Genomic DNA, 14881 nt, shown 5'->3' with positions numbered 1-14881 from the left:
CCTTTACAGCCTCGTTGTGTTTCTACTCACACTCATGTGACCGTGGTGTAGTTCCTTTATATAACTTCTAACTTCTGGTGCTTGCATTCACACTTCAAAAATCATAAAGTGGTGTTCATTAGTGGAGATTATCTTGCTAAACAAAATGTGTAAATATCATAAACGTGTGTTTGCCTCAGAGCTGATTTTCTGCAATAATCCAAAACCCAATGGAACAATCCTATTGGCCGTTAGTGGAGGGAACCAGGGAGATGCCAACCTACAAAAATACAACACGTCATCCCTGCAGCACTCTGTTTTACAGTGTTTTGGCTGACTCACATATTCAGCTGTATTTATTATAACCACGCTTTACGGCCGTAGAAACGCAGCGGAGAGAGGCCGAGGTTGCGGCTGCATTAAGGCCTCTACACACCGGAGGAGCGTGACGAATAAACAAAATGTGAAATACTCGCCTGTTAATATTATATGTCTAGGAGGGCTTTTATTGTGAAAGGGAAGAACAGAAGGAGTTCAACAAAACCGCCGGTGTGTGAAGACCTTTAGCCGTGCAAGGGGATCCCAGCAGGTGTCAGAAGCTTGTGCACAATGCATCTTGGTACATGTAGGCACGGTACGACTCCACAAGCAGCAGAACTCAGCTTTCTGGGTCAATATAGCACGCACTGATTTGAATTCACTACATTTACCATCAACACTGATTCCATATAAAAACAACAAAATGATCCAGGGAAAGAAAAGGACATGATTTCTATGTATTAATATATAAAATGTGTCTGTGACTGTGTGAATACCTCACTCTGCAGGTGTGACACCTCTTTAGCGTGCTGGGTGTCGATGGTCTCCGGCAGCAGAGAGTACAGGTTGATGCTCATCTCCTTCTTACCGTCCTCTTTATACTTCACCTGCAACGACACAAGATAATGATCATTCAGTGTTGTGTACCAACGCAGAGCTCAACAGCTGCACAGCAGGTTGGTGCCAAACGGCAGCTTAATGGAATAAAAATACATTTATTATATATATAATTTAAAATAATAAAGACTCCTCTGTCTCTCAAATCTGCTTGCAGGTTGTCGTGGTGCTTTTATGGTACGTGTCCACAGGATCCGTCCTTTCCACGCTTAAACAGGTAGCATGGCGGCGCCATTCGAGAGACGGGACGTCATGTCGGCCGCCGAAAAAAAAAGATCCAAAAAATGCCCGAAAAAAAATCTGAAAAAAAAGATTTGAAAAAAAAGTCTGAAAAAAAAGATCTGAAAAATGTCGGACAAAAAAAGTCCGAAACAAGCATAAAGTTAAGGTCTAGGCTACTTGATGCAAATCAGCGACTTGAAGAAAGTTTATCTAAACGAGCCGCCATGTTGGTTCCGGTTTGACAGCTGGGAGCAGCAGCCCACGAGGGAAAGCGTTCGTCCAATCAGGTGTCTAGTAGCAGCCCATCAAGCGTCCAACACTGGGTCCAAAAAACGCCGCTGTGGACACGTACCATTTACCTCAAATTAGCAACCTTTAAGTCACTTCCTGTCTGAGCCAGCGGAGCTACAACAGCTCCTTTTGTCCAACTCTTGATTAATATTCTCAGTGTTATTGTCTCTGTGGTGTCTCTATTGCAGCTATCGTACCTCACTGAGCAGCTCAGAGACTTCCTTGGCGTGAGCCGTCTCCAAAGTCTCCGGGAGAAGAGAGTACAAACACGAGTTCACGCCCTTCTTACCCGCTTCCTTGTACCGCATCTGAAAACACAAACACACACTTTAATGTTAAACATGGACACAGAAGCGTCTGAGCACCACGGCTTCCTGGTGACCCGGTCTCACCTCGCTCTGCAGCTCAGCGACACTTCTAGCGAACTGAGTGTCGGCGGTCTCCGGCAGCTGAGAGTAGAAGCTCTGAGAGAGGCTCCTCCTGCTGCCCTCCTTGTATTTACTCTGAGAGAGAACAAAACCACCTGTCAGCAGCTTACAGAGACTTATTTACTGAAACACTTTGGTTCCACGTATAGTCCAACTGGAAGAAATGATTCAGGGAAGAACAATAAAACGAGTTGATAGCGAGGTTACTACATCTCAAACACATTTTCTATCGTCCCCGGGACGACACGCCAAACCGACGGGCGGCCGTTGGACAGTTTGGGGCCGTCGGTGAGCGTCAGTTTTTGTGGTGTGTCCTGCACCGTCACCTCTAGTCTGCCCGTGACGGAGGTTTTTTGGCCGATTCAACATGTTGAATCAGCGGCGGCGCTCGTCGGTGAGAGGAATCACTCTGACTGGCTGTTCAGCTTAAACGAATCAGTTCACGAGAAGAGAAACGGAAGTGAGGAAAGCAAGAAAATGAGTGAAGTCAAGAGGACACACACAGACGGCTCTTCTCATGTTTCACAGCGACATGAACATCTGGAATGAAGCTAAGTGGTGAGTGAGAGCGGTGTGAAAATGGTCCGCTTTGTTTCATGACGTATCATAACAATGGCTTGTATATCCTCCGTCCTCGCTCTTCCTGTTTCCCTTTCTGAGTGATGGATACAGACTACCGCCGCCTGCTGGCGTGGAGAGTTATTTCCTCTCACCAGGAGCAGAGCGTACGAGCTAACTGGCCGTCGGCTGTCGTCTTTGCGGTGTGTTCAAGTGCGACTTGTCGGCCAAAACAAAAAGGCGATGCGAGGCGACGCGTCAGGCGACCTTCGTCGCTGCTAGTTCTCTGATGTCAGGTCGGTGCATCCCCAGCTTTAGTCTCGAGCCCTGGCTGTATCTCAAGGTACCGTCCGAATTCTGGCATCGACTTGGTAGCGAAGTATCGGTTCCAGTGACATTCCTAGTGAGAGGTTCATGCTATCCCCGGTGCAGGAACTCCCACCAACATGATGTTTGTTGGAGTGCACGTCGACGTCAGAGACAGAGAGAGCAGATTAAATATGAGTCTGGAGGGATCTGCAGTCAATTAAATATCAATCATGTGCTGGTTTACAGCTTCAACATTGTCTTTTTATTCACTTTAATCTCATTGCACATTGAAATACCTTCAGACTATTAGAAGACGTCACTTTGAGCTCTGAATGTTGTCATTATTTTGGACATCTTATGGCCTAAATTATGACTTGCTCAACTGAAGAAAAAAAAGAAATAAACTCTCCAGGTAAATGTGACGGCGTGACCTTTAAACACAGCGAGCTCTACTTCACCTCACTCTGCATCTCAGTCATCTCTCTGGCGAACTGGATCTCTGCGGTGTCGGCGAGCTGAGAGTACAGAGAGGACGGAGCTCCTTTAACCAGCACTTTAGGCCGATAATTCACCTGACAGAGAGAGAGAGAGACGCATGGAACAAGGTCACTGCTGCAGGTCGGGCTCGTCGACATTAGGACTGCATTTCCCATAAACCCCGTGGTTCCTCTGTGTGTATGTGTGTGTGTGTGTGTGTACCTCGCTGTGCAGCTGTGACATCACCAGAGCGTGTTGTATCTGAGGGGTGTCGGGGAGCTGAGAGTAGAGAGAGATGGATGCCTTCCTCCTCCCGTCTTCTTTGTACTTGTTCTGAAACACGATGACGTCACATCACTTCAACTGGATATGCTGCATTAAATAAACTCTGTGTGTGTGTGTGTGTGTGTGTGTGTGTGTGTGTGCGTGTGTATGTGTGTGTGTGTGTGTGTGTGTGTGTGTGTGTGTGTGTGTGTCTGTGCGTGTGTGTGTGTGTGTGTTCACTGATGAAACAAGTTGAAACTGGTACCTCGCTCTGGAACTCGTGGACGGTTTTGGCCAGCTGCGTCTCCGAGGTTACAGGAAGCAGAGAGTACAAACTGCTGCTCATCTCCTTCTTTCCTTCCTCTTTGTACTTGTTCTGAGGAGCAGAGACACGTTCACTGTTCAGAGGATGGATGGATCAAACTAGAGACCAAGAGCATTCAGAGGATGGATGGATCAAACTAGAGACCTAGAGCATTCAGAGGATGGATGGCTTTGCCGACCCTTAACCCCCAGGTTGAAGCAGTGCTCTAGCCATCCACTTTCATCCATCCTTCTACTTATTACTACATCACCCCTCCATCGTGTCTGACCTCACTCAGTAACTCCGTCAGCTCTTTGACGAACTGGGTCTCCGTGGTCTCCGGCAGCAGAGAGTAAAGAGACGAGGAGATCTCCGTCTTCATGTTCCCTTTGTATTTAAGCTGAAACACAAACAGACACACGGCGCTGTCAGATCTGCTGCTGCTGCTGCTGTTACTACTGCTGTTACTGCTGCTGCTGCTAATGCTACTGCTGTTACTGCTGCTGCTAATGCTGCTGCTGTTACTGCTGCTGTTACTGCTGCTGTCACTGCTGCTGCTGCTGTTACTGCTGCTGCTGTTACTGCTGCTGTTACTGCTGCTGCTGTTACTGCTGCTGCTGTCACTGCTGCTGCTGCTGTTACTGCTGCTGCTGTTACTGCTGCTGCTGTTACTGCTGCTGTTGCTGTTACTGCTGCTGCTGCTGCTAATGCTGCTGCTGTTACTGCTGCTGTTACTGCTGCTGCTGTTACTGCTGCTGCTGTTACTGCTGCTGTTGCTGTTACTGCTGCTGCTGCTGCTAATGCTGCTGCTGTTACTGCTGCTGTTACTGCTGCTGTTGCTGTTACTGCTGCTGCTGCTGCTAATGCTGCTGCTGTTACTGCTGCTGTTAATGCTGCTGTTACTGCTGCTGCTGCTGCTGCTGCTGTTGTCAGAGCTGCTGCTGCTGTTGCTGCTAATACTGCTGCTACTGTCAGAGCTGCTGTTGCTGTTGCTGCTAATGCTGCTGCTGCTGCTGTTGTTGCTGCTGCTGTTGTCAGAGCTGCTGCTGCTGTTGCTGCTAATACTGCTGCTGCTGCTGTCAGAGCTGCTGTTGCTGTTGCTGCTAATGCTGCTGCTGCTGCTGCTGTTGTTGCTGTCAGAGCTGCTGTTGCTGCTAATGCTGCTGCTGCTGCTGTTGTTGCTGTCAGAGCTGCTATTGCTGTTGCTGCTAATGCTGCTGCTGCTGCTGCTGTTACTGTCAGAGCTGCTGTTACTGCTGCAGCTGCTGCTGCTGGGTGGGTCTGAGCTTCAGGTGTTGGTGTGGTGAAGTTCAGCTGTACCTCACTCTGCAGCTCTGAGGCCTCTCTGGCGTGTTGCGTCTCAGGAGTCTGCGGTAGGACGGAGTACAGAGACATGGACGCCTCCTTCTTCCCCTCCTCTTTGTACTTAGACTGAAACACAAACAACGACCACAACGGTGGATCAACATGAGAGAGAGTGTTGTATCTCTGTGAGGACAGATGTGTGAATGTAAATAGTTTGATGCTAAATGCAGTACCTGTGAGGGTTTCTGGACAATATCTCTCATTGTTTAGTGTTAATTGATTTACAATAATACATATATACATACATTTACATAAAGCAGCATATTTGTCCACTCCCATGTTGATAAGAGGATTAAATACTTGACTAATCTCCCTTTAAGGTACATTTAGAACAGATAAAAACTGTGTTTGTCTTAAAGCGACAGTAACTTACATACCGCTCTAACACTAAGCTTATATAGTGTAGTGTAGTGTGTGCAGACCTCAGATATGACGGCGCTGATGTTCTTGGCGTGGATGAGTTCGGCTGCAGGAACAAACTGACTCCGACCCCTCATCTTCTCAAAGTCCTCCTTATACTTCACCTGCAGGTAGGAGGACACGTCAGTTAAGTAACTTTATACGAGTGTGCAGAGTTTTAGTCTCTTTATGTCATCTCTAAAACATTTAAAACATCACAGCACCGCACTATTAAAACAATGTGAAAAACAAAAGTAGTAGTAATTAATAATATGTAAATAAATCTTGCATCTTCCGCTCTGACAAAATAAAAACAATGAACATTACTACAGTTGTTTCTCCTTAAAGAGAACATCTGGAAGAAGAGATTTACATTTTATTTAAAGGGGAAAGAGGTGATAATATTACTGTAATACCGTATAATAATATCATATTTTTATTATATTTATATATTAATGTTGAACATTTATTGATTAGTAGGACATACGGGAAATTTAAGGGAATTCTTTAGGATTTAAGGAGGTGTTGTATACGTATATATGTATAAGGAGAGAGATAAATTATAATAAAAATAAAAATAGGAAATATGGAAACAAATATTTGCATTATACTACAAAATATAAGAATAATAAATATAGAAAAACAGAAAAAAGAAATGTGTAAAATATGTATACTATAATATAACAACAACAAATATGGACAAATAGAAATAAGAAATATGGAAACATTTTTGCATTATACTACAATATATAACAGCAATATGTAAAAATAATAATAAAAAATATGTAAAAATATTTGAATTATATTAAAATATACAACAACAATAAATATGTAAAAATATAAATAGGAAATATATAAAATATGTATACTACAATATAAAATAACAATAAATATGTAAAAATATAAATAAGAAATATGTAAAAATATTCGCATTTTATTGAAAAAATATAAATAACAAATATGTAAAATATGTTTACTACAATATATAACAAAAAAAATTGTAAAAATAGAAATAAGAAATATGTAAAACATATTTGCATATAATATATCTATATATATATTTGATAATCCAAATACTGGTCCAGCACGGGATGATCCAGGAGCGATGACACAAATACACGCTAAAGATTCACAATACATCTAAATATATATATTGTTTATTATGTTGTCATTTCTCCTCCATGTGCTGCCATATACTACATATACTCTCTCTTTTTCTCTTTCCATTCGGGCTGCCAGGAGCACAACTTTGAACGTACTCGGCGTACGTCTCCATGGTAACAGCAACATCACTAAACTGGCTTTAGGATGGTGGCGAGTGCAGAGCTGCAGCAGGAGGATTAAACAGAGTGTTTGATGGAGATCCTGCAGAGTGTAACTAACTACTGCAGCGTCGTCGAGGTGTTTGAGGGCTGAACTTGATAAAAAGGTGCACGCGATGATGAATAAAGATGTCTGACAGACAGACAGACAGACAGGCAGACAGACAGACAGACAGGCAGACAGACAGACAGACAGGCAGCAGCTGGAGGAAGAAGTGAAGATGATGACTTGCTTCCACCGTAGCTGATGAGTCATTCTGCTGCTTTGAGTCACACCAGGGAATCGATATCGCAGCCTCCCACATGATCCTACCATTCACCGCCTCACACACACACACACACACACACACACACACACACAGTCTGACAAGGTCGCATACACACACACACACACACACACACACTTACTCACACACACACACACACACACACACACACACACACAGATATACATATACATATATACGCCTCAAACTGCTGCTGCTGCTGCTCAGGTCACAAAGAGGTTTTCCTTTCAGCGTGTACGTTCCCTCTGCGCTGAATAAAAGGCCAGTCATGGCATCTTTACAGGGATGGTTACCCATGGCAACCCATGCGTTCAGTTCATATCAGAAGAGTTCACATCCAGAAATATTTCTATTCATGAGTTGAAGATCCAGCAGCAGATATCACACACTAAAATATATCTGGGTCAACGTAACACCGAGGCAACGCTGCTCTAACTTCTCCTCTCTGTATCAAATCAGTGGGTGGAACACTATGGGATGTCATGATGGAAAAAATATAGTCACCGGTGAGAGACAGATATTGTTTGATCCTGTTTGAATTGTGCCATGAATCACGAACATGATGTTTGTCAATTTAAAGGGACTCTATTAAGAATCAGAAATGTCTTATTAACAGCTTCACCTGTAGCCGTTAAGTCAACTAAAGTCAGCGTCCTGTTGCTGGCGCTTGTGCTCGCTCTACATAGACATGAAGGAGCATCGCTCAACACAGTGAGGAGACACACGTCAGCTAAAAGCACAATATCACTCTATATTTCAGCTGCTTGGCAGTAATGTTAGCTGACCAGACGAAGGTCTCTCCATGAATCAATGCTGATCCTAGTGTTGGCTTTTCCCGCCTCAGCCTCCCGACCGCGGCCGGAGGGAACAGGGGAGACGCTGGAGTTTTGGTCGGAGATGATAACGTTTCTCGCTGCGGAGCGTTAGCTGCGGCCGCCATGACGACGGCGGTGGTCGTCCTTCCTTCTTCAGTCAGCTTGGTTCTCTATTGGCTATCGTTCTTTCCCACGCGACTGCGTTATTGGCTGTCCTCAGGGTTCCCCTCACACAACAGGAGATCCCATCAGAAATATTCAACATATTTAATATTTGAAGTTGACTTCTGAGCCGATCGGGGGATGTAAAAACACTCTGAATATACCTCACACCACAGGAACATCTGGAAAGATCATCTTTACAACCATCAATCAACCAGAATCAGGACTAAACTCAGCTGATTCATGTGTAGTGTGGACCCGGTAGAAGGAGAAACAACTCTATTAATGTTCATTGTTATTATCAGGTTCTGTCAGGGAGGAAGATTCAAGATTTATTTACATACTTTTCACATTATTAATTATTAAATTGTTCCTTTTTTTTAAGCTTAGTTTCTGATTTTTGCTGCAAAGATGGACGGACTAAACCAGGTCCAACTGAACTCTCGACTACTAACACACAGAATAACCTTCATGAGCACTTAGTGCCACCAGAGATGATAAATACACATCCTGTATCTCAGTGTCGGGCTGCTCTGTGTACCTTCATGTTTACAGCTTTACGTCGCCCTGAAATAAGAACAGACTGACCCGACGGTGAATGAACTCACGTCGCTGACGAGCAGGCTGCACCTCCGGTTGAACGCTGGGTCTGGTAGCGGAGGCTTCACATCGGAGGAGGCCTGGAAACAACAAACGGGAGGACGTCATTTAGACAGAAGTATGTTTACATTAAATGAAATCTCTGTGTTGCACCTCAGGCTAATGTTGGTAAAGGACAGTATTGTCAAAGTGAATTATCCGTCTGACCACACTGAGACGGACCGGTGAGTGAACCAGAGGAAACGTTTCCAACAGGCTCCAGATTCAGCCCTAAACATCCCACCATCAAAGGCTAAGAACGGCACATTTTCATTTGTAGTTTCACTAATCCTCTCTGAGCCCGTAGGAGAACCGGCATCACCAGGCGATGCCCCACGCCAAGATCGGTACAAAGACTCTCAGTCAGAGCAACTAAATCTGCCTCTCAGCAGACTGCAGCTAAGAAAAGACGTTTAGCAGCACAGAGAAGACGGAGCTACAGTTTGAGAGCATCATGTGCATCGACGAGGGCTGTCAATCACATGCTATTTTATCTGTTCAAAATGAACCTTTAAGGGAGCTTTATCAAGTATTTAATCCTCTTATCAACATGGGAGTGGACAAATACGCTGCTTTATGCAAATGCATGTATATATTTATTATTGTAAATCAATTAACAACACAAAACAATGACAGATATTGATCCAGAAACCCTCACAGGTACTGCATTTAGCATAAAACAATATGCTCCAATCATAACATGGCAAACTGCAGCCCAACAGGCAACAACAGCTGTCAGTGTGTCAGTGTGCTGACTTGACTATGACTTGCCCCAAACTGCATGTGATTATCATAAAGTGGGCATGCCTGTAAAGAGGAGACTCGTGGGTACCCATAGAACCCATTTACATTCACTGATCTGGAGGTCAGAGGTCAAGGGAACACTTTGAAAATGGACATGACAGTGTGGAGTGTTATTTATCCTCCTTCATGACCAGCTAGTATGACATGGTTGGTACCGATGGATTCATCAAGTTTTCTAGTTTTGTATGATACCAGTATCTTCACTCTAGCTTTAAAACTGAGCCGCTACAACCCAGAAAATCACCAGTTAATGTGTTAAAGAAATTACTGACATCCCTGATAGTAATATAACAAGTAAGGTAACTAATTACTTTTAAATGAAGATCAGCTACTGAAACGATATGAAATCATGTCGACTATAAATAAAGTTAAAGTTGAGCCCTGAAGTGATCTGACTGAGAACATCTGAGTCGTCACTTTAACAACAGAAACTGGAGAGAAGAACACGTTTAACTCTACAGGTGAGGAATAAAAGCTCAGATTCAGTTTAAAAAGCTGAGTCAGACATCTTTTCAAAAGGCTTCACACAAGCCAGAACATCTCGTCTAATCTACGAGATAACAGATTCATTATCTGGTTCCTCACACGAACACATTTAATCACAGATCTGCAGGAAGTTGCTGATTTAGGAATCTTTATAAACTTCATGATTTCTCTTTCTTTACTTTGTTATCTGATTATTCTCATTTTCATGTCGAGGTTTTAAAAGTTGCAGGAAGTTTCTCACCTCTGATTCCCAAGCTCCCAACAGCTTCTTCGCTTGACGCTCCTCTTCCTCTCCCTTCTTCTCTTCTTCTTCTCCTCCCTCCTCCATCTCTTCCTCCTCCTCCTCCTCCTCAGTTTCAACCTTCTCCTCCTCCTCCTCCTCCTCCTCCTCCTCCTCTGTCAGTTTGTCAGTTTCAACCTTCTCCTCCTCCTTCATCTCTTCCTCCTCCTCCTCCTCTACGTCCGTCCTTCTCGTAGTCGCGTCAACAACCGTGGTCACCCTGGTTACCACCGTCTCCTGGAAAGACTCCTCTCCTTTCTCTCCATCCACCGTCATCACCTCCCTCGTCTCTCCATCCAACACCTCCTCTTCCTCCATGTCAGCCACCTCTGAGGACGGAGCACAGTTCATGTTTAGCTTCAGTTTTCTTTCATTTAAACGAGGGAAGCAGGAACATACAGCCGGGATCATTAAAGGGAAACAACAACTGAGGTTATGGATGAAAAGTCTATACAAATATAAATGAGTTTGAAGAAGTCATTTAAAAGATTATATAGATGAAGCCAGTCTGAGCTCCTCAGGCGGGTTTATATGCACATAAAAGAACATTTGTATTCGATAATAATGCGTTAACGCAAATCTGTTTTAATGCCACTAATTTATTTAATGCATTAATGTAACTTTGATTACGTAACTGATATCGTCATAATCTTCTGAGTAAAAAAACTCACAAATTTGCAAGAAAAAAACTCATAAATTCTCCGAGACTAAAGTCACATATTTACGCAATTTTTTTTTGAATATTCTTAGATTAAAGTGATAAATTTACGAGAAAAAAACGTGGATATTCTCGGAGATTTAAATTGTAAATTTATGAGAAAAAAACTCAAAAATTTCAAAGAAAAAAAACTTGAGTATTCTCTGAGATTAACGTAGTAATTTAAATAGTAAATTAAATTTAAATAGTAAATTAAATTTAAGTAGTAAATTAAATTTAAGTAGTAAATTAAATTTCAGTAGTAATTTAACGAGAAAAAAACTGAAATATTTTCTGAGATTTTAGTTCATACATTTGCAAGAAAAAACACTTAAATTCTCTGAGATTAAAGTCACATATTTACGAGAAAAACATGTATAATTCTGAGATTAAAATTATAAATTTACGAGAAAAACTCTCAGGATCCTTCGTGTCGCGGTTGTCAAGGTCGGCGTGTTAAATTTCGTCAATCCGTCGACCTTCCTTTCAGCTTCTTTAAGGTCACTCGATCAGGAATCACCTCTGAATGTCGCAGCCTCGTCACACTTTTCAGCTTTTACCGACCTTCCCTGAAGTCACCTTCCTCAACGTTGAACTCACCTCGTCTGATTTATGAGCTCTGAATAACTCTTCCTTTTGGCCTCCTCAGTGTTTAGCCTTTCAGCCTTTCAGCCTTTCAGCTTTCCAAACGCACACTACTTCTGAATACGGCCGCTCCTTTTAACGCCACTCTTTGTTTCCTCAGTCTCTTCTCAGGCTTGTTAAACAGCTGAACATCGTGGTCACTCTTTCTTCTTCTGAATCTCTTGGATACCTTTACTGCGCTGCCTCGTCCAGTCGTGACTGTCTCATGTGATGTCTGACTGTCTTCTGGCTGTCGGTTCGTTGGGTACTTTCTTATCACTTTTAACTTCCACATTTAGCCCTCTACTCAAGACCTTATCGCCGCCGTGCCCTTCATCTCAGTCACAGTGCCTGCGTCGGCTACGCTGAGGGTACGCACTGTGTGGATGCCGTCTGTGTGTTGAAGGTGAGTTCAGGAAATATCGTAAGCTGGAAGGAATGCTCAGTTTTAAAGCTCGAGTGAAGATACTGGTATCATATTCACTTCATGTCACTTCAATTCAAACAAACATGATTTCATATCGTTTCAGTAGCTGATCTTCATTTAATGACAGAAACAGCTTCTTTAAAACCAGAGAAGACCAGGAGGGGAACTCAGGAAGTGTCATAAATTACTAGTTACTCCTTTCAAAAGTAATAATCTTACTTTACTTATTACTTAATGTCAAAAGTAATTAGTAACGTTACTCTCTTACTATTAGGGCTGGCAAAGTTAACGCATTAATGCAAATTCGTTTTAACGTCACTAATTTCTTTAACGCATAAACTTGTGATTTTTAGGTTGTAGCGGACTCAGTTTTAGAGCCAGAGTAAAGATACTGGTGTCATATGAAACTACAAAACCTGATGAATCCATCGGTACCAACCATGTCATACTAGCTTGTCATGAAGGAGGTTAAATAACGCTACGAACTTACACTACATTTTGGCGAGGAAAAACTGCCATTGCCATTTTCAAAGGGGTCCCTAGACCTCTGATTGTGTCTCCTGATCTGCTGACGATGTGAGAACAGTGTTTGTAGTTACAAAGGTCAAATTCATGTCATGTCACCTTCCTGAGATATAAAGACAACACACTGAGCGGAGAGAGAGAGAGAAAGAGAGAATTTAAAAGACTAATCAAGAGTAAAGGGGGAATCTGATGAGGAGCAGAGAGGGACGAGCCTGATGACTGTAATCAGGGTAAAGATGAATCATGTGCCGGTGTGATCCTGAGAGGCAGCAGGTAGCCTGGCAGTGTGATCAGAGCGTCAGATGGCAGCCGAGGTAAACAGGACGCCGACCTGATGAAGAGCGAGCGGAGCAGATCTGACGGTCTGTCGGCCAAACGACCATCTGCTGCTGCACAAACCGCGGCTCAACACGACCACTAAACACTGACTCATCCCAGCGCATCGTCTGCATTATGTTCTTATACAGTACATTCAGAAACAAGTATAAACTTCAAATTAAGAGATAGATACAGGAATAAAATAAATAAGGGAATTTCTTTTTCACATTGTTCGTATATCTTGTTGACTTTACTGAACCCCTGCAGACCACATGGAGGTCTCTTCATGAACATGATTTAGATCTGATCCTAGTGTTGGCTTTTCCTGCCTCAGCGCAGGCTGAGGCAGTGGGGCTCTGCAGCGTGTCTTCCTGCTCTCTCCGGCTGCGGGAGGAGAGAGCAGGAAGACACCGGCACCAGGTCGGTAACGAGACGATAACGTTTCTCTCTGCGGAGCCCCGTCACTTCACAAGACACGGGAAAACCTCTGTTGGTCTGGAGGAGCTGCAGCAGTTATTTCTGCACAAACGTCCACTGAACATTCACTAGATATTCTCAGAGCTTCGCCTCTAGACGTGAACGCGCGCTCACCCCACACTGCAGAAGAGTTAGTAGCTCTGAAAATATCTAGTGAATGTACAGTGGACGTTTGTGCAGAAATAACTGCTGCAGCTCCTCCAGACCAACAGAGGTTTCCCGTGTCTTGTGAAGTGACGGGGCTCCGCAGAGAGAAACGTTATCGTCTCCGACCAAAACTCCGGCGTCTCCCCCGTTCCCTCCGGCCGCGGTCGGGAGGCTGAAGCAGGAAAAGCCAACACTAGGATCAGCATTGATTCATGGAGAGACCTTCGTCTGGTCAGCTAACATTACTGCCAAGCAGCTGAAATATAGAGTGATATTGTGCTTTTAGCTGACGTGTGTCTCCTCACTGTGTTGAGCGATGCTCCTTCATGTCTATGTAGAGCGAGCACAAGCGCCAGCAACAGGACGCTGACTTTAGTTGACTTAACGGCTACAGGTGTCGCTGTTAACAAGCAATTCTGAAAGTTACAAATAGTCCCTTTAAGGTGCACTTCCAGAGTTATTTTAACCCAAACCACCATCTTTTCCTAAACCTAACAAAGTAATCCCGTGTTGATGGACATTTGTAGGAAAAAGCATTAAAAATACGATGTTGCAAGTCGTGCTGAGCGTCACGAAAACAAAAGGGAAACTCGTGTCTATGTGCACGAATCAAATAGACGAACTGCCGTGAGACTGTGTGATTAATCGTGATTAAATAATTGAATCGATTGACAGCCCTAGTAGAAAACTATTTCTGATATTCCAGGGTACAAAACGTTTCCATGGGAACACCACCAATAAACATAAAAACAGACTTACTCAGATGGAAAGTAATTAATGAGGTCTTTAAACACATCACAGGTCTAGTGGCCTGAATAACAGCTGAGTCCTGAAGGCATCACGGTCTCACCCAGAATCACAGTAAACAGCCTCTCTGGGGAACAGATCTGTCTCTTCTACGACGAGCTAAACTAAGAGACACAGTTCTCATAGGTGGGGAAAAGAGAAGTGACCAGGAGCTCTCTCTCTCTTTCTCTCTCTCTCTCTCTTTCTCTCTCTCTCCCTCCCTCAGATGTTGTTAATGAAGTGTTTTCCCGGGAGGAGTCCCTGTGATCTGGTCCTGATGTGAGAGACACAAACTCTCTCTTCAGGCTTACTGAGATACTGAGATCAGACACAATCTAGTGGATCTGATTCCTCCTTTTATTCTCTCTATTCTCTCTCTCTCTCTCAGTCCTGCTCTTCCACCGCCCTCACACCTTCCTCCTACTATACCCTCCTCTTCCTCCTCTTCTCTCAGCACCAGGTCGGCCTTCAAAAGAGCTGAGTAATAAAATATAATATATGTGGGCTGTTGAATGCCACGCCATTTAAAAAGAGAGAGAAAGAGAGAGAGAGA

General features: G+C 43.6%; 1 protein-coding gene across 3 annotated transcripts in view; it reads right to left on the bottom strand.

Annotated features, from left to right (window-relative positions):
- nebl (nebulette) overlaps positions 1–14881 on the bottom strand; it is an 86085-nt gene that overhangs the window by 41111 nt on the left and 30093 nt on the right. The window contains exons 2-13 of one of the 3 annotated variants that reach the window (XM_037756530.1): positions 10488–10694; positions 10289–10412; positions 8727–8798; positions 5556–5657; positions 5089–5199; positions 4058–4168; positions 3730–3840; positions 3423–3533; positions 3182–3295; positions 1821–1931; positions 1626–1736; positions 795–905 (exon numbers count right to left, since the gene is read on the bottom strand). The exons of the other annotated variants lie outside the window; for them this stretch is intronic. Coding sequence (XP_037612458.1) covers positions 795–905; positions 1626–1736; positions 1821–1931; positions 3182–3295; positions 3423–3533; positions 3730–3840; positions 4058–4168; positions 5089–5199; positions 5556–5657; positions 8727–8798; positions 10289–10412; positions 10488–10694 — 1396 coding nt within the window. The remainder of the gene's footprint in view (positions 1–794; positions 906–1625; positions 1737–1820; positions 1932–3181; positions 3296–3422; positions 3534–3729; positions 3841–4057; positions 4169–5088; positions 5200–5555; positions 5658–8726; positions 8799–10288; positions 10413–10487; positions 10695–14881) is intronic. 3 annotated transcript variants of the gene reach the window in all.

The sequence above is a fragment of the Sebastes umbrosus genome, chromosome 21 (genome assembly GCF_015220745.1).
Source record: "Sebastes umbrosus isolate fSebUmb1 chromosome 21, fSebUmb1.pri, whole genome shotgun sequence".
Classification (NCBI taxonomy): Eukaryota; Metazoa; Chordata; class Actinopteri; order Perciformes; family Sebastidae; genus Sebastes; species Sebastes umbrosus.
This window is presented reverse-complemented; position numbering and strand designations above follow the sequence as displayed.